General features: G+C 41.0%; 1 protein-coding gene across 1 annotated transcript in view; it reads left to right on the top strand.

The window, feature by feature from the left end:
* The window catches only part of PDE11A (phosphodiesterase 11A), a gene marked incomplete at its 3' end in the record, with an annotated part of 451,285 nt that overhangs the window by 389,442 nt on the left and 41,119 nt on the right, over positions 1 to 20,724 (top strand). The window contains exons 15-17 of the mRNA XM_079710707.1: positions 691 to 791; positions 14,124 to 14,201; positions 19,980 to 20,043. Coding sequence (XP_079566833.1) covers positions 691 to 791; positions 14,124 to 14,201; positions 19,980 to 20,043 — 243 coding nt within the window. The remainder of the gene's footprint in view (positions 1 to 690; positions 792 to 14,123; positions 14,202 to 19,979; positions 20,044 to 20,724) is intronic.

Below are 20,724 nucleotides of genomic sequence, written 5' to 3'. Positions count from 1 at the left end.
TTAACACAGGGTTTCTCAACTTCAACAGGATTGTCATGTTGGTCCAAGTAAGTCTTTGTTGTAGGGTCTGTAGGGTGCACTATAGGATGTTTAGCAGCATCCCTGGCCTCTCCACTAGATCCCAGTAGCACCGTTCCTCAGTGTGACAAGAAAAATGTCTCTAGACATTGCTAGAAGTGCCCATTGCCAAGATCACCCCCATTTGTACCACAGGTCTAATGTTTCTTCTCTTCCTTGAAGTCATTTTCTGCCAGAGCAAATACTTCCAAAGGCCAACTTAAGTCTTTACTAGTGAGACAAGTAGGTATTGATATATCGGGGTCAGAAAGATTCCCGAACGTTTTGTCAGCTTTTCCGCTCTGTAATTCCACGGGACGTGGGCAGTTAAATGGAGTTGTTGGCACAAACGTAGCCTGAGGAAGATGAGTTCAAACACTCTTCAATTTTGTCTTCAAGACTAAGCATAATAAAGTGTCCCTTGGTGGTCCTCCTCAACAATGATTGTACTCCTAGCTTTGCTGTGTTTGCCAGGGAATCTGTTTGTAGTTGCACAAAATGTCATTAAGCTTTTTAGAAAATGATTTTATCATGTTTCTAGACCTTTTTTTAAAAAAAAAAGTAGGAAAAACATGTAGTCACCAAGCTCAGATTTAATGTTGTCTTTTGTGACTTTTTACTTTCTCATTCCAGGGTCACAACATCTTTGCTAATTTGTCCTCCAAGGAATACAGTGACCTTATGCAGCTTTTGAAGCAGTCAATACTGGCAACAGATCTCACGCTGTACTTTGAGTAGGTATTGGCATTTGATCTGTTTGACAAATGGATATCTAAAGTTTCAAGCTGTAATTAATTTTCAGGTCCATGTTGGGGATTGCCTATTATTCTAGCACTGATATCAATGTGTAAATGACCTAAACTTTTTGTTGTTGTTGTTTTCTCCCCATCTAAGAGAACTTCATTAGTGTGGTGTCTATAAAACAAGACAATCAGGGCTACAATCATGAGATTTATATCTTTCTTCTGTTTTATGAGCCTTGTTTGGGACTCTTGGCTGAAACTAAGTGATGGCCATTTTTATTTTAGAGACTGGCTAAGATTGCTATTTTAGACTATGATTTCTGGTTAGATCTCTAATGGCAATGATGATGCTAATGAAAAAGATTTGTTGCTGAAAGGATGACCAGAAAGCCAAGGCTTCATTCCTTGCCTCTCCTCTAGCTCTCTTTCTCAGAAGAGCCGTCCTCCTTTTCCCAAAGCTCAGGCCTCCATCTGAGCTGGCGATTCCATCCCGCTCGTTTCCTGTGAGACCCGCTCCCTCAGGTACTACCTCTTTTGGCAGCCTGGTTATCTCTTCCTTCACTGATATGCAGTTTTCTCTGATCTTAAAGACCAAACAACTTCCCTTCCTTAAAAAATTCTTTGACCTCACCCCTTGGTCTTTAATTGCTTTTCAATTTACCTTTCTTTTACTGCCCACCTTTTAAAATAAATGGAGCACATGAGTACCTTTATTTTCCTAACACCCACTTACACTTTGGAGACCAGCGTCCACCTTCACATTCTATCAGCGTTGTACTTTCAGAGGTCACCAGAGACTTCCTTGTCCCCAAATTCGATGTCCTTCACTCATTTCTGATATTTTCTAGCCTCTTTGAGACATCTACAGGTTTACTGATTTCTCATTGTCAATTTCTACTCTCTTTTCTTCCACAACATCCATCTGCCTTCCTCTCTCCTTTTCTGGATCCCTTATAGGTTTCTTTTCTCCTTGCTTCTACGTATGAGTTCCTGAACCCATGTTCTTCTTTCTCTGCTCTACTCAGATTCACTCCCCTGGCCTCAGTGCTGTATTACCTCTATAGAGGCATGGAGAAGACCCTGAAATTCTTCACTCTAACACTACCTCACATTCTAGACCTGCATCTCCAACGCCCATCTTAAAAGCCTCCAGTGGCTTCACTGCTTTCAAAGCAACCTCTAAACTTGGTTTGCATTTCAGGGTTCTCCCTCCATAATCTGCCCCCAACTATTTTTCATCCTTATATTCCACTTCTCTCCAACATGATTTTTACTCCAGCCAGACAGGTCTAATGTTACCCTTTGTTTTTCATTTTTCAGAAAAAATAACCCTTTTTGTTAGTTAACTGCATGTTACCCTGTGAAAACACCTTATTCAGTGCCCCTAGTTCCCCAATCATCTCACCGTTCCTACATGGAATCCTCTTCCTCCACTTCCCCATCTGGCTGAACTATCTTCTACCACCTTCTCCAGGAAGCTTATGTCACTCCCTTTGAATTTTATTGTACTTGGCATTGCATCAGTTAGAATTAGATTCAACTGTAAGGGACAGGAAACCCAAAATAACAGTAGCTTCTTTGTCACATAAAAGAAATCTGGAGATAAGCAATCTGCAGTTGGCAGGGTAGCTACATTAAGTCATCAGGGACCCAGGCTACTTTATCTTTCTGTGCTGCCACCTTCAAACACATGGTTTCCACCTGAGTCCAAGATAGCTGCTCATTTTCCAGGCAAAATGTCTACATCCCAGTTATCAGAAGGAAGGAAGGGACAAAAAAGAAAGGGGCCAAAGGTGATGCAAGTTATCTTTTAAGAGAGTTTTCTGGAAGCTTCACATAACAATTCCACTTCCATTTCATTGGTCAGAATTTAGTCACTTGGCCATCCCTAGGTTGAAGGGAGGTTAGGAAAGGAAGGCTTCATTTTGGGTAATTATATGCCCTGCTAAAGTCTAGGAGTTCTATTACTAAGAAAGAAAGGGAAGAGAGATATTTGAGTAGACAACTGATAATCTATGCCACAGGTGTTTATTGCTGGTCTCTAGTGAATGGGTTATGACACAGTACAGTGCAAGGAGTAAAAGGCTTTGGAATTATATTGTTCTGGATTTAAGTCTCGTTCTGGCATTCTAGTTAAACCTGGTGTATTGAGCCCAAGTGTCTATGTCCTCTCCCTTCTGAAACTCCACTAAAATGGCACCAAATAAATTTAAAAGCAAAAACAAAAAGGTGTAAATCAGAGAACCAGAGAGGGCCCAAAACAACTGATAAGAGATAATCCATTTGTGGAAAATGGAAGGCCAGCTGATGAATGTAACTGATCTGGCAGAGTGGAGTGGAAGGTAGGAGGACAACTCTGAGATGCAAGCCAGTTTGTCTTGCAGAGCCTTGCTTGGGGCTTAGAGACAAAAAGTACCATGAAAAGTGAATGTGACGCTCACAGCTTAAGACAAGGAAATTACTAAAAAGTCAGTTTTCAGAACACTCACAGCCCACCAAGTCCTCCACCAACCTAGCCAGATAACTCCCTTTCCTCTATCCTTGGAGAAGGGCAGAGGTTTATTCTCTGGAGAAATGAAAGAAAGTGCTCTGGACTGAGAAAAGTTCAAGGTGGGAATGAGATGCAGAGCTCAGAAGAAGGGATGAAGTCACATGGAACAGGTCTCTGGATTGAAACCCCGAGCCCACAGCCCAGTCACCCAGAGGCCAGAATCTGTAAGCCACACATTCAGGTTTCTCAGATTCAGCAAATGGAAGTACAGGAAGTGCAGTTAAATTTGAATTTCAGATAAACAATGAATAATTTTTAGTATAAATGTGTCCTATGCAGTGTGTGTGTGGGACACACACATACAACTCCTGCTTAGCCTTTTAATGCCGTACTCTTAACATGCAGATAGCAAGGATCACAGAACATTTTATGAAAGTCTCGCATGTGAAACGCAAAGACCAAAACAAACAGAAAATAAATGGAATTCAGAGAAAACAGGGAGAGGAAGAAAACAAAAACCAAAAACTGTTGTTAATATCTTTAGCTAAAATATTGCCCCCATGAAATAAGAACAGAATGCTTTAAAAAATAATAGGAGCAAACTGTAGAAGAAGAAAGAGCTCTTGCAAATTAAAAACATGATGGCCAAAATAAAAATCAAATGAAAGCATTGAGAAATACAGTCAAAGGACAACAAGGCAGCAATATGAAAAACACTGCTTTATTTCATTATATGCTTTTTAGTAGTTTGATTTGTTAACTGTTGTATGTATTACTTTTATAAATATAAACTTAATTAATTTTTAAAATATATTTTAAAAGTAAAAAATCCTAGCTCTGCCATTACATAGCTGTGTGTCATCAGACAAATTATTTACCTCTCTGAGCCTCTCTTCTTCATGTGTAAAATGGAGATAATAGTACCTATGTTATCTGTCTTATGAATGTCTTTTATCTTATAAATGTCTTGTATGTCTTATAAATGGTGGCATCTACAACCTCATTTGCTTTATAGGCTATTTATTTTACATGTTTTGTGGCCCTCATTTTGACTTAACTATCATGCTGTTCCATCTTTTTCTGAATTGATGCTCCTGAATTGGTTATTTATGAAAGCCTGTATCCCTTTAATATTCTTATTTCCTGCGTCTGACACTTGCAGGGTTTTGTGTTATTTTTCTCAAAGTAGAAGCATTTTCCCAAGCCAAGTTTCCAAGTAAGTTCTAAGGGAGAAAAAAATGTCAACAGTAGGAGTCCATTCATTAAGCCCTGTTAGGGATGTGACGAATCACTGAGTGACCGCTGGGATGCAGTTAAGGAAGTTGGTTGCAACTCGTTTTCTCATTACTCTGCTCTTATCTTAATGCTGCAGCCCCAGCTAATGTTTGCTGACTCCAGAGAAGCTGGCTTGTTGTATTTTTGTCAGCCTTATTGTTTTTCTGAGTTTCTGAATAGCTGCTCATTCTCTAATCTAGACCTTCAGGAGGCTGATTCACTTGCCTGTCTAAAGTTGCATTAAAGTATTGCCATATTTTTAGGGAAAAAAATTCCTAGGGTTAATGAGGGGGAAAGCAGCTACTACAAACTGTCTCCCAGTTGCTTTTATTTCACAGAGATACAGTTGTGGAATTGGAAGGGATGTTAGAAATGATGTAATCCAATTCATCTCCTTTATTTTGTAGATCAGGTACTAAGCTTGAAAAGGTTAAATAGTGTAGTTTGGGTCACATAACTAATTAGTGGCTAAGCTGGAATCCACACCTCCTGTTTCGAGGCTTTTCCACAAACTCTGTATTCCTTCTTTAATGGAAGAATTAAGAAGTAGTTGTCATTTAAGTTGGGGATGCATTACATGGAAATATTGACCTTCCCAGGTGTACATGAATTAGTTTATTATGAAAACCAGGATGAGTTCCCATCCTCTCTCCCAAAGCAGAGCCAGAGACAAGGACTTGCATGCACATAGTCTAGTTTTGGAGGTAACATCAGGAATAGGAGTGGGGGACTGGGACAGTGAAATGGGGAAGGAGGGAAGCTCTTGTAAAGACACATTCCCTTGTTGGTCACCACTGTGGTCAGTCGGGCTTGATCCCGCAGGGACTGTCTGAAAAGTCTTGTATGAGCTTCACCTCAGAATTACCCACCAGCCTCCAGCCTCCATCAGCCGAGGCTGTTCCATGGGACTTAAAACTTCCATGCACTTCCAGGACGTGCATGCCCAAGGGCTGGGGATTCCTACAGCCATTCCCCATCCCATGCGTGGGCTCAGAGCAGCGCCAGGGCAGAAAGTAAGCAAGACACAGGGCAGCTGAGGCAGGAGCCATGGTGCTGGTTGGAGCAGCAATGGCTGAAGAAAGGTGGACTGTGAGGCAGCCTTGTACCCTTTCTAGAAGTTTGGATCATCCTTGGTTCTTCTGCCCTGACTACTTAAATCAAAAGCCTTGACACAGTTGAGGTCAACCAAAAAGGAAGCTCACTGCTTTCCTCCCCTAAGAAGGGGTAAGTCACTCTAGAAGGGGTCAAAGCAGGCAGGGAGAAGATCCAGTCCTTTTGCAGGGAGGTTATGACTCATTCCTGGGGGCAGGATTTCCTGCCATGAGCCAAAAGGGAAAAATGTAAAATTCCTGGAAATATGGAATTCCTTTAAAAACAACCACAAAACCTTGTAAATTTAATTTCTAATGGCTTTGGGTATGCTCAGGATTCTATACTACAAATGATGGGTGAAAGCAAAATTCACAAGTTTAAAAAACAGAAAATCAAACAAAACCTCAATGTGAATTTCTAGGCTTCACAACCTAAGTCTGGGGGTTAATTCTTCAGTCTGATTTTCCAACTCATTGAAAGCATTTTCCAGTTACTGCTGAGTGATTTTCTGAAATTGATTTCTGTGCCTGTTTCTGAGTCCCTGCAGTGAATACAGCTTTGATAATTAAATAGTAATTTCAGCATCTCAAGCAGGAATTAGATATACCCTATAACCAGCCATGTAACTTTGAGAGAGTCACTCACTTAATCTCTCTTTGCCCTGGTTTCCTTGTCAGCAACATGGGGACAGGTACATCACCCATACCAATCTCCTAGAGTCCTTGTGGTGGCCAAAGGAGATTACCTATATGAAAGATAATTAAAATTTAGATAATCTAAATAATTTAAATTTGATAACACCGATAATTTAAAGTACCTTATAAATAAAAGAATCATTCAGCCAGAAAAAATAATAAAATTTGGACCATAAAAGATGGCACTTGTGGGGGCAGACAGGGAGAGAGATCCAAAATTACAAGTGTTAAAACTTCAAAGAGATGTCGCAGTTGCCTTAGACCGTCTGCATGAAGTCAACGAAGATGACCTTGCATCTTCCACAATTAGTAATAAAAACAACCCCTAAAATTTCCTGAGTGCTCACTTGGGAGCTTTATATATACATTATTCCATTTAATGCTTAAAGCAGTTCTGTCAGAGCAGGTACTATTATTGACCCCATCATACACATGAGGAAACTGAGGTTTGGAGAGATTCAGTAAATTGCTCACCATGTTAAATGGTAAAGCTGAGATTGGAACCAGGTATTTAGACTCCAAAATGCTTATAACTACTCTGCCATTCTCTCTGCAGTTAGTTTAAGAGAACCAAAGGGGAAACTGAGGCCACTCCTGGAAATACTTGGGCACCAAGGGCAGCAGTAATGCCAGTTCCAGACCCACTAGATATCAAGCCGGTGGCAACTGAACAAACTGCTGATGCCACCAGCAGGCTGTGGGTGGGGTGGAGGCTCCAGGTGAGAGTTGCTCAGGAGCCTCACCTGTGGGGCTGAGACCGCAAGTAGAGGCTCCTTGTTTGTTGTTGAGCTATACTGGGACATCAGAAGTTGGCAGTTCTTTAGCTTTAATACAGTCGTGGAAGCTGTTGCTCTCAGGTAGCAGTAACTGTTTAGCATTCATCCCCAACAGGTTGTGACCACAGGATACTATATCCCTCATTTACCAGGTGCCTGCTCCGTGCCCAGCACTGTTATAGGCATTACAGTATCTCCCTGTATCACCACTAGAATGGGAGCTCCCTGAACGCAGACATCTTCCTCTTTAGCTCACTCTTGGAGCCCCCAAACCTGACACACTGCCCGACATAATAAATTCTCAAAATATTAACTCTTTGATATTGAATTCTCATATCAGCCTGCAAGGTAGATATTGTTATCCCCATCTTCTAGATAAGGATACCTGGGCTTAGAGAGGGCACATACTTTACCCAAAGTCATCAAGTTGTCTGTGACACGTCTCCATGCCACATTGCCTTAGATCACTATTTAAACCGAGAATTATCCAAGAATTCAGACTTTATAAACCCATTTGGGTGCTTAATGCTTTTCTGGTTGGCTTTCTAAATTAATCAGACTAATCTTCAAATTGAAAAGTTTTCACTTCCCTTTGTGCTCTGCAAACATTCATCAGCCATTATGGAAAATGCCCAGTCTAATGGTTTCTTTGTCTTTGTCTTTACAAAGGGATGCAATAAGTAGCATTTCTCAAAAGCATTTGATGATGACAACAAAATGTACTAAATTGTCTTAGATTGTTAGGAGTTATGGTTTGACCATCCTTCTAGAAATTAGACTAATATCTAAAATATTTTATAAAATACAATAGGAACTCAACAAATGTTTCTACTGCTATGCAGACAGGAGTATTCATTCATTCGTCATTAAACAAATGTTTATTAAGAGTCCACTATGTTCAGAGTTTTCAACCTCTACAGTAGCCTACACTCAGCTAGCCCCATATTGGAAAGGAAGAGGATAAATTAATGCATAGTAAGGTGTAATGACTTACAGGGCTTAACCCATTGTTCCTTCCCAAACATTCTTATATTTTAACAGAGCTGATGAATTAACCCACAGAAATTACTCTAATGGTAGAACAACAGACACAGTGACAGGTTAATAGAAGAAATATTTTGGTACTTTTTAATGCACATCAAAGCATTTTATATCTATTCATCCTCATATCTCCATCCACGCGATATTGCAACTGAATAAAACATGAGAAAATTTATCCACTAGCACTTCCTGATGCCCTCTTTATGCCAGGCACTGTGCTAGTTGCTGGGGATCACAGGCAGAGAAGACATAATTCTTACCTTCAGGGACTGAGAAACCAGTGTAAAAGTAAGAAAAACAATAATACCACATCGTGAGGAGTGCTACGGGCCAAGTAAATGCAGGGGCAACTAGGGCATGCTCCATCCAGCCACCCCTTGGACCACTTCTTGTCCTGGAGATTATGGATCAACTGAACTAACAGTTAGGGCCTTGTATTGTCTAATTTTCTGTCATTTTCAATATTGAGAGTCGTTCTGGTCTTTCCATTTCCTGCATTTGCCAATTTTATTCATGCTGTCACCAACAGCACAGCACCTAACAGGTAATTTCATTCAGGTTCTTAGCTGGTCATGTGTTATCAGTGCTAGTCTAACACAGGGAGACAATTCACTTTCCAAATTAAATATATGACTTTTTTTCCTTTAGTCATAATTACTGGAATTAACATCTGCCTACTAATTTATTATTCCTCTCTGATGCTTTTATGCCCAAAGTCCAGAAGTGTCTCCAGAATCTGCATTTAGCAATCAGTTGCAGATGTATGGTCTGCCTGTTGAATGAGCTGCAGGAACACTGAAAGAACAAAATTCTCCTCCCCTATACCCATTCCACCCCGTCCCCTATACTCTCCTTCCACACATCTGACAATTCTGGAGTTGAAACTGCAGGAGAGTCACAATGATGATTTTCCACCTCAGCAGTAAAACCTTGCTAACATTCATAGAATTTTAGTAGATTCAGAACAGTTAGATAAATAGATAAAGATTATGTGTCCATATATACATGTATAGTTATATAAATTTACAAAAAATATTCCTGATTAAAATATACACAGGATTGGTGATTTCTCAATTTACAAATAAAAGGTGCTTTGTAGATGAATTACAAACCAGAAAATTTTTCAATGTAGCGATGGGTGACTGGTAACCAATCTTTAAAATTATTTTTGAAGGTAATATTAGCAGTGCTGTTCAAATGATGCTTTTTTAAAGATTGCTATTTTTCGGAGTGAAACATATGTCAGGAGAGCAGGGTAAAAGCCTAATAAAAACATATATGATTATAAATGAGATTTTCCAGTAAGTTGCTTTCCACTAGCTGAGGTGTTTGCCATTGTCCTTGAAAACCAAGGTTCCCAATGATCTGCTTGAAAAGTTAATGATATATTTCCTCATGACAGAGGAGTCTGGATACAGGCAGTGTTATATAATTTTGTGGATTTTCAAATGTTCATTTTAGCAGCCCCATGCTTTTAAAAGCACTCCTATTTCTAACAGTTTCACACATGCTGATTTTGACTCTATGCTCTATATCCATGTACACATACAGATGTTAAAAGGAGCATCTGTGTGGGCCAGTTTCTCAAAAGCACAGTGAATTTCACGATTATCTCTAAGGAGGAGGTCAGAAATACACCACCTAGAGCTGCAGACCACCAATCTGGTCTGGGCCATCTGCAGCTCTTTGGAGCATCTCATTGTTGATGGAAAGACCTCTGTCTGGTGCCCACTGTGGTACTCGGTACTGGGTACTTCCTTAGTACAGCAGCCTGTGATGCCGTTATACCTATGTCCAGATTTTCACAGCATGCAAGGCTATTTTGCCCCCATTCATGCAACACACAATTTATAAAGATTATCTCAGAGGGCCAGAGCTAGGAAGCTCGGGACCTGGAATCTACCTAGATCTGCCCATAACTACCCTGGGACCCTGGGCAAATCACTTCACCGTCCTTCACCTTGAGTTTCCTCACCTACAAATGACAGAATTACTGCAGATTTTTTTTCAAAGGTTCCGTATTGTATACCCCTAACAATCTGTATTTATAATGAAATCTCCAATTAAACATAGAAATCATTCTATGACCCAGTAATTTTACATATATATAAGTGTGTGTGATTTATGTAAACAAACACACATAGAGACAGACAGACAGAGACAGAGAGGCAAAGAGGGATCCAAACCTTGGGACGCCAGAATAAATAGAACCTATCAAGAAACAGCCACACTTCTGTCAGTGGAGAAAAGTAAAATGAGTATGCCACACTTTTCTGTGCCCTATGAAAAGATTCCTTCTGCCCGTCCTCTAGCTACCACCCCCTAGGGATAGTGGATATTCCCTTTTGTCCTGATGCAGTAGACCCTGGCTTTGTTATAATGTGATGCGACGCCTATGACTGATTTTGGGTCCAGTTGATTTAAGACTTTCACACCAGCAGCTCTAGGTATTAAAATTTTCATAATCATGGAGATTTATTCTTCTGGTGCTATTTGGTTGGCATGTCATAGATTTGCAATTAAAACAAACAGACAAACTTCTATATTGAGTTAGATGCCTAGGTAATATGCTTCCACTTTCCATCAAAAATGTTATGTCTCATATATTGAACATACTCTCAGCAGGTATTCCAATAGTTATGGAGGAAGGGTCAGACATTGGTTGGGAACGGTGTTCTTACATTTCCCACAACTTGTTATGTTGTCCACCTGGATCAAGTTAGAATCTAGTCTTCAAGACAGGGCTTTTCTTGGATAGGTTTTAGGTTGTTTTCTTATCTCAATCTCTCCAAATGACAGCTGTGAAGAGTGTAGAACAATTGGAATCTAGGTGGAACCAGTGTCTAAAGAGTTTTTTTTTTTTAATGAATAGTTTTCTGAGATCATCTTCCTCATTTATTCATCGACTCAACAAATATTTATTGAGCTCCTGGTACATGTCAGGCACTGTCGTAGGCACTGGGGATTCAGGGGTGAACAAAAATGGGCCAGGCCGTTGTCCTCATAGAGCTTGCCTTCTAGTGATTTCTTAGAATAACTCATAGGATTGAAAAGACACCCAGGTGCTTATGATGACAGAGATGATGACTAACAAGCTCTTTCAGAAGGCCTTCCATGATCTTCCATGACTCTCCTATCTAAGCCAAGTGCCTTCCTCTGTGCTCCCAGGACGCCCTGAGCACATCTTAGCTGCTTGGCGCAGCCATTATTCCAACAGATTGTGTTCGTATCCCAGCTCTGCCACTCACCACCTGGGGCCAGTTCACTCAACCCTTCTGAGCTTAATAACAGTAGCTAATCCTTACTGAGCACCTACTGGGTGCCAGGCACGCTGCTAAGTGTGTTACATAAATCATCTCATTGAGTCCTCCCACCAACCCTAACAAGATAGATCCTATTGCTATTACTTTTCTCTGACAAGAAAACTGAAGCCCAGCAAAGTTCAATAGTCAAGGTCAGTCATGTGGTTAATAAGTGACCGAGCCCAGGAAGTCTGCCTGGAACATAGTAAGGGCCCAATAAATATTAGCCTCCTCAGGGCGAGGAGTGGGGGCAGGCCAGTGAGGTGGGTCGCGAAGAGTGCAGTGTCAGATCCTGTCTTTATTTAAAATGTTGATGTTTTATTCATCGTGGGGTTTTTTGTATTTATGCTGATTTTTAAAAACATTGCATTAAGATATTATTTGTCTTGATTACTGAGTTTGGGGCACCCACTTGAATTTTGTACCCAAGGCGAGTCTCTCTCTAACCTCACTCTAGTCCCAGTATCATTAGTATTACCATTAGCATCACCTTTGAAGGGGGATTTCCTGTATTTGTTGATCGCCCCTGGTAAACTCAGAGATGTTTACAAATTGTCTCGTTGGCACAGAGTAGGTGTTCAATAAATATCTGCTGCACCAAACTTTCTGCTCCGCAATTATTCAAAAGAAGAAGAATTTCCATTCAGGGAGAAGAAAGAAGTAGAAGACCTCTTCAATCTCCATAAAGTCCAATTAGTCCAGTGTGTATCACTGTTGGCAGTAATACCATTAATATTATTTACACATCAACAATGGCTATCAGGTATTGAGTATCTACCAGTACCAAACACTTGATGCTCCTTGTTGCAAATTCTCACCGCAGAGCTGGAAACTGAGGCTCAGCAATGTGGAACCACTTGCCCAGGACCATACAGCTAGTGAGTGACAGTCAGCATCAAGCCCAGGTCTGTGTGAGTCCAGACCTGGGCTCTTTCCATTCCGTCATCTCTTTCTACTGCAGTTCACAGTCGGTGGTGGTGATGTGAAAAAGGCATGACCATGGTCAAAAAGAAGGGAGTGGGCAAGTGAAAAAGGTGGTAAAGGAATACAAAGAAAAGATATGCACACCCGAAGGGGAGGGGTGCTGCCGGGCCCTTCCATGTGACTGTGCAGGGCCATCCCTGCTGAGTGCAGCGATGTTGTTGGGGAGATTATCCCATCTGTGGTGTAGCCTTGACCTGTACCCACTTGAAGAAGCAAATCCAGGCCCTGCCTTTGTGTCTCAAATAAGGAAATGAGTCACCTGTTTGTCTTCCTGACCTGCCCCCTTTCAGGTGAATTGAGTTGTCCATCTGACCAGGTGGCAAGAAGTCCATACTGTTGGCCAGCTGGCGATGGGGACTCCAGACAAAGAAACAGGGAAGCCAATAGCACTCAGCATCTTGTCCTTTGTCCCCCCAGATTACAATGGGTCAGCATAAGTGTTTAAGATCCTACTCTGATTTCCACCATAAATGACATGGTACTATTTTCTAAAGTGTATTCCTTAAAACATCAGTGCTATGGGATTCTGTGGTTAAGTCAGGGTGAGTAGGCTTTTCTCAGTATTTCGCAGAGCCTTCAAAAGGCTATTGCGGTGGTGAGTCTCTAGAGAGGTATATCACAGGCAGCATTTCTCATACCCACTCAGCCAGAGCACTCCTTTTCATGCAGCACCTCCTAAGACTGGCATTTTGTGGGATACACTTTGGGAAACAGCGTGCCAGAATCCTTTAAATGCTCTCTCATTAGGAAGTGCCAAGAGAGTGAAACCTTGGGAAATGATCCTTAAAGAATGAAAATGGTGATGTCTTTTTTTTTCCTTTCTCACTATAAATATGAAAATCATATAACTAGACTAAAGAAAGATTTTGAAAATAGAAATGTCACTGTATATTCACAACTTGAGAAGATTCCCTTCTTTTCCATATCTGTACATCTCCAAATGTGTTTCCACATGCATGTGTATCCAGCACTTAAAATGTGTAGACACATGCTAAATGCATTGCATGTCGTCTCATTTAATCACAATAACTCTGAGTCAGCAAATAGGACCCCCAAGTTAGAGCTTAGGAAATTGAGACTCAGAGGGTTTAAGTGACTTTCCAAAGTTGCAGAGCAAGGAAGTGACTGAACCATTATTTAAACAGAGTTATTTCTGACTCCATAGCCTATGTTTTTAAGCACTGAAATGGTGAAATAGTTATCTTCTAACCTCTATAAAAGTATTTGTCCTGAATTTACTACCAGGGAGTTTATCGTATCTTGGATCATTGTACAGGCCAGTTCTAAGTTGAATGATAAAAGAACATTCTGGAACTGTTCCCGCTTTTTATGTGTCCTTGCCTCCCTTCTCTGACTTTCAGTAAGAGTCACAGGGCTTCACATCAAGTAATCCCAAATGCGGGACCACACTGTTTTCTGTTTTATGGCTCGATAATCTCCTCCGTTGTAAATACATTCAGAAATGATTGTGGCTTTTTCTTGAAGCCTCAACATTTTTTTTAAAGTGATTTATTTTGATAGCACTTTAGCCTCATGATTTCAAATATTAAGTTACTTGGTTGAGGTGGTCTTATATTTTCCCATAAATGTGTTTATGTCACCGCACAGACTGAGAAATTTCATTGCAGGGTTTGTTTTCTTTTCTTTTTTCATTTGATTTCATGCAGGAGGAGAACTGAATTCTTCGAACTTGTCAGTAAAGGAGAATATGATTGGAACATCAAAAACCATCGTGATATATTTCGGTAAGAAACTGCTCTTGTTTATGTGTTTCTTCATTATTTGACGATTTAGCCATGCATTTCTGACAGTGCTAAAAGCACACAAGTAGTTTTTAGAGTAACAAAGCTTACATTCAAAACGTTCAGAAATTAGTTGAATAATTAGAGAATGTGTCTTTTCGTTTTCTAATTTATTTTATTTTGCCTCCTCTCCATAAATTTGCCTTCAAAATTAGAAAATGATGTTTGAATTGGTCCCGTTTCAGCAGGCATGCAAAGTGCAGGAGAAGGGGGATTTTTGAACCTCCGGAAACAGTTACACAGAACAAAGGAAAGTGAGAGTTAAGTTTGGGGTTTTTTTAGAGACAATAGACATTGTAGATAGAAAGCCAATCAAAAGATTTTGGTGCTCGAAATAAGGAATCTGTTCTAGACTTTTCACAGGACTTCTTCCCAGTTGTTTAGAAAAGACAGCAGCAAACCATCATTTTTATGTGGCACATTTTAACCACGTGATCGCAGCCACTCCAGCTGGTTAGGCACTATTCCTCTTTCTCTCATACCCTGTCCTTCCACTGTCCCCATCTCACCTATCCCCAGACTTTCTGGTGTCTTAGTCCTGTTCCAGATTTATTAAGCATTTCTGGGAAAGCTTGTGAGCTTTCTGGGCTTCTGGGAGCAGTGTGTCTGCTCCACAGCCAGGCGACCACTGGCATCGCCCCCAGTGGGATCCCTACCCCAGCCCCGGCCCGCATGCGCGTGCAAGACCTCCGCCTCCATCTGAGAACACAGAGCCCTGCCTGCCGCTTCCCTCTTCTCACTCTCTCACCAGAGGGCGCTCTACTTCTCCCCTCTCTGCATTACTATTTCTCTGTGTTAGCTTTTTTTTTTTTTTTTTTTTTTGAGGAATTAAAGACAACCGTGCTTGTCTTACAAATCAAGATCTGTTATCTTTACAGACCTTTTCTGCATCCTTTCCGGTGGGGTGGCAGGGGCGGGGGGCTGGTGATGGGTGAGGGTGGGAAGGACCCTTCCTGTCTTCAACACTAGCATCTCCGCTCGTGTCCTATTCCAGTCCCTCCACCTCCCCGCCCCCTGACCTTGCTGTGTCAATTATACTCCTTTGGTTTGCATTTTCAAAAGCTGACTCCCCCCCACACACACACACACCACCAGCACGACCTTTCTAAGCCTAAACAATATGCTTCCATCTCCTTGGTAAAAAAAAAAAAATCCCTAAAATCTGCCTCCTTCTTAAAGTCCAATTGTAGTTTTCTTCTCTCCTTCAATTCCACACTTCACTCACACTCCTTCTAACCTCTTACAAGGCAATTTCTTTCTTTTTAAATCATTTTTAATTCCACAAGTAACGATAGGAATATATTTTTCTGAAACAAAGTAAAACATTACAGATAACCCCCCAGTTCTTTGAGCATCATTCCCAATTCCCATACTGTGCATAGCTTTGCTCTGTTAGCAATTCCTTGTTTCTTTTCAGACTATTGTCAGAGCATTTCCATACATGTGTACCCATGGGAAACATACTATTTAGTGTAGATTTGTTTGTTTGTTCGTTTTAACATAAATTATATATTTACATGTCAATCTGAACTCGTTCACTCAGCTGTATGCCTTGGAATTCTTTCCATGTCCATACCAGTATCATCTTTGATTGTTGCATAGTATTCCAAAGTATGAAGTTACCACAGAGTGTTTTGTATTTAGAGTGAATTCCTCCACTGAGGAATTTAGTTGCTGAAATGTAATTTCTGTGCGTTTTGAAAGTCACCGGTCACCTCCTAAGGATCAGATCCTACAGCCTTTGTTCTCTTCAGCTTCCTTCATCTCTTTGCAGCCCTAACTGTGTTGGCCTTTCCTTTCTTAAAACTCTTCCCTGCCTTGGCTTCCACAAAGCCCATGCTCTTCTGTATTTTCTACTTTCTTCTGACTTTTTCTTCTCCTATTTGTGTTTCTCTAGTCCTTCCTCCTCCCCACTGCCCCCTAAATGTAATCGTCCCTCAAGGAATTCTTCTCTTGTTCCTCAGCATCCTCACAAATGGCCCCACCGGGTTTCTTGGGTCTGGCCTCCCTCCTGAGCACAACTTGTAAAACGCCAGCACTCCGTTCCATGTCTCCACCTGAGTGTTTTCCCACAGATGTTTTCAAATTCTTCGGCAGGGAACCCCATATGTAAGAAAATCGTATTTAGAAGCACGGTACATAAAGCAGAGGTGAGATGCTTCAGGAACTCTCCTCTTCCCCCAGCTCTGCCCTCCCCCACCGCAATTTCACAGCTGGACTCTGACCATGTGCATGTTGTGGGCAGCTGGCAGGGCTTGGGGGGAGCACTGGCTTAGAGAATTTTGAAATAGTAATAAAACCGACTAAAAGTTGGTCTGCTTTTTATCATCACCATGTGTCTGCAATCTAAACAATGTCAACAATGAGACACTCCTCCCAGAGAAAAATCTTTTGTTGAAATAAATTCTAAACAACGGCTGAGATTACTGTTGAGTATCAAAATAATTGCTATGAAAGCTTCAAATTAGCACATTATTACTTATCCTTTCATTGTGCCTCTATCGTACATGTAAGTTAATTCCAAGAACGCCCAGTTATTCCGTCAGCCCCTGGCACAGGTGGACTCCGGACACATTTTCAAGAGTAAGTTGCTAACGGTTTGGAACTTTCTGCCCTCACTTCAGTTGCAGTTTGTGTCTCCAACCTCTGAGACCGTCACCTTTCTGCTTTTAAACCGTATATTCAGAATAAACAATGATAGCTCGGTGATGTTAAAGATAAAGAAACAGAACTTGAGTTACTTCCGTTCTGTCATTTTATGTTGACCATTTGGGGTCTGTATTTGTGTTCTAAATTTAAAACAGTGAAACAGAGTGCAGACTGCGAGGTGTAATCTTTTTGTATGGTAAGCATAAAATTCAGTTCATACGTGTAATATTTTACTGAATTTGGATATATCTTTTAAATTACAGTGTATTCCTTTTGAGTTGTTAATGCTTTTAAAACTAGAGAAAAACAAGAAAATAATGATTATCACAAGATAGTTATTCAAATAATTTTGGCTCCTGGAGAGGCATGATAACAAAGCTGCTGCGAGTCTCAGATACCCTAGGAACACACCGTCCCCTTCCCGCCCCACAGAGGACATTCCTGACCGTTCATTCCTGCCGTCGCACTAAGCAGATTGCACCACCTGACTCTAAAATGCACTAGAGTTGTGCAGACCTCAGGACTCAAACAGTTGCTACAAACTCCCTCCCTGCTCTCATATTTTAGAGAAGACCTTTCAAGTACAGAGGCTTGATCTAAAAAATAAGGTAAAACTGCCCATTCGCCTTCTGTTCATTCTTCCTGGGCAAGCTCCCAGCCCTATCCTTGACTTTCTTTCCCTTCTCCCCTCCTTTGTTTTATGCCCTTATCAATTTATGCTTTCCTACTGTCTCTCTGCTTCCATTCTCTACTTCTTTAAACTATTTCCACATCTACTACCTAAAGTTCTCTCCTTGAATCTCTGGCCAGGTTCCTCCTGTGTCCCCAACCTTCATCGACTCCCCACGCCAATTGGATAAAGGTTTCAGACACTCCACCATCCTCCCTCCCAGCCTTTTTCAGTCTTCCTTCTCTGTACAGACTTTCTGCTCCACTGCAGAGTATTCATTGAAAGTAGAGGCTCTTCTGTCAGACTGTATGGATCCCAATCCTAGCTTTGATAGCTCCTAGCAGTGTAACCTCAGGCAAGGTACCCGACCTCTCTGATCCAGGAATGCAAAGCACTATTTGCTTTGTAAAATGGAGATAATAATAGTATCCCTGCCTCATATAGAGACTATGTAAATCACCCTCTAAGGCCTTTGCAATAAATGGTAGCTATTAGAATTCTCATCATCAGAGCACCTAGCAGATACTCAATAAACTTGTTGATTGACTGATTAATGTTGATATGAATTTGAGAAGTAAGTTTCAAATTATCAAGCAGATGGAACTTAAGTAATTATCCAACTATGGTACAAGTAGGCAACCTCACAGAGATTATTTCCTGTCCGGGAGAGAGACTACAAAGTCTAATGCACTACCTACAGTCATGTCCCTCTCTGGTACCAGCAGAACCTAAAATGAGAATCACTGGAGTTTAGCAAGAGGGGCTCTGGCAGCTTTGCGATAAGCACGGAATCCTGAATCCTTTACGCACTTTGGGAAAGTTACTTAATCTCTCCATGCTGCCATTGACCTCTCTGTAAAATAGAAATAACAGCATCTTGTGATGAGGAGTCATTTAGTTAGTAGTTAGTTAGGTAGTTGGTAACGCACTTAGTACAGAGGCAGGTACATGTAAGCACTGTAGAAGTGCTTGTCACAAAAGATGAAGCACAAAGAATAGACTGGTGTGTCTCTTTGCACAGGGCTTAGCACAGGAGTGTTTGGAATTAGACGGTGCCTGATTCCTAGAGGGCTGCTCATGCTGGCGCTGCCTGGTTGTGCTTTGAATGACCTATTGTTATCTGCCAGTCTGCCTTGTTCCCTGGAGGGTTTCCTGGAGAAGTTACACAAACCCTACCACCATCCAGGCATGCTCTGCCATCTGGGAAGCAGACATGTTTCCAAGGCAGTAGAATCTGGCAGGGTATGAAATGTTAACACCTGACATCAGGGCAGCCCTCTGACCTTCGACAACACACCGCTTTCTTCCAAAAGGAGTTAGCCAAGATGTGGTTTCCCAGCTCAGATCCGTCGTTAGTTTTCATCACGCGATGCTGGTTTTAGTAAAAGAAAGCAGATTTTGGACAAAGAGCGTGCCTGATTTTTCCCTTCTCACCACATCCAGTTAGAAGCACAAGAGCTATCTACAATTTGAATTGTTCCCCCTTTTTTTTATATCCAGGTTTCAATGTGGATTCTAGATTTCTAAACCAATAGAAATCTGCCCCTCAAAAATCTGATTCAGATAGTTCCTGTGCTTTCTTATGGGCTCAAATTAATGAAATCTGTAGCTGAATATGTTTCTTCTTCGTAATGCTTATAAAACATGGTTGTAGCCAGGTAGTAAACTGGAGTCAAACTGCGTGGTTCTCCCCCATAAATCTTAAATGCAGGAGACACACATACACTATTGATACTGTGTATAAAATAGACAACTGATGGGACCATACTGTATAGCCCAGGGAACTCTACTTAATGCACTGTGGTGTCCTAAGTGGGAGGGGATATACGTATATGTATGGCTGATTCATTTTGCTGTGCAGTAGAAGCTAACACAACATAGTAAAGCAACTGTACTCCAATAAAAATTAAATTAAAAAAAAAGAAAGAAAGAAAATTCAGGAGCCCCTAACGGGGCATGTGGTTCGCCTTTTTGGTGTGGGTTTTCTTGCGTCCCTATCAATCAGTGATACATTGGTAAACAGGTTTATGAGCTATGTATAGAGTATAATATACTGATTCCCTTGCTGAGAGTTAAAAGTAAAAAGCATTGTCCATTACAAATTATTTTAAGTAGAGCTTGCTTGGTTCAGGTATAGAGAAAGCAGTGCTTGGCTTTCCTTGATCTGCCGCAGGCAAAACAAAAGGGCCACCGAGAGTGTGTGCGAGCTTTGTCTTCCGAAGTAGTGCGGCCGCATGATGGAGGTACTAAACATGGGTCTATAAACAGTGCTGCCCTTGTTGAGGAAAAGAAGATGTAAGCTGGCCGTGGTCCCATTTTATTTATGTATGTATCTAGGACGGGTTTGTTTAGGAATGCAACAAAAGATTATTCAGGCTGTTTTGTTTGGTTCTGTTTTTCAGATCAATGTTAATGACAGCCTGTGACCTTGGAGCCGTGACCAAACCGTGGGAGATCTCCAGACAGGCGAGTGGTGATTAATGGCAGGGCTCAGCCGAGGAGGGACTGGAGGGGACAGTATTCCCAGAGCCCTGTCTACCAGGCACTGAAACCTGAGTCAATTTGCATCAGTATTAACGTGGTGTAAAAAATAGCAGGAGGTTTAGAGCGACGGTTTATTGCCCAACCTTTCTTTATCGTGCTTCCACTGAGAAATAATATTTCTGACACTGTAAGATTTTTTTTTAATGCACTAAATCCAAATAACACCTTGACCATTTCTTAAGGCAGGAGTTTCATACACAGTGTTCTTGAATAGGTAACCATGTTTTAGTACAAGGTCCAGTTTTTCACATCTGAAGAAAAAAAAAAGGATAAAAAGGAATTTCTATTTTTCTTTTTCTTTAAAGTCTATTTAGAGATCAGAGGGCTCTTTGGCCAAAATGTGCAGTATCTAATTTAGTTTGTATCCCAAATTTAATGCCTTTACCACCTATCTGGTTTTACTGCCCAAAAGTGTTAGTTCTAGAGCTAGAATAGTTTTTAATCCCATAACTACCCAACTAAAGATCCTTTATTACCTTGATGGTATTTGGTTAATAGCCCTTTTGGTTTTATGAGGCACCTACTGGATGGGCTGCGGGGTCTAAAATGATAACTTGGTATCCTGAGACTTGACATTTAAGGGAAAATAAGATACATTCATAT

Source organism: Hyperoodon ampullatus, assembly GCF_949752795.1.
Source record: "Hyperoodon ampullatus genome assembly, chromosome: 8".
NCBI lineage: Eukaryota > Metazoa > Chordata > Mammalia > Artiodactyla > Ziphiidae > Hyperoodon > Hyperoodon ampullatus.
The sequence above is the reverse complement of the archived record's forward strand: the minus strand, read 5'-3'. Positions and strand labels throughout refer to the sequence as shown.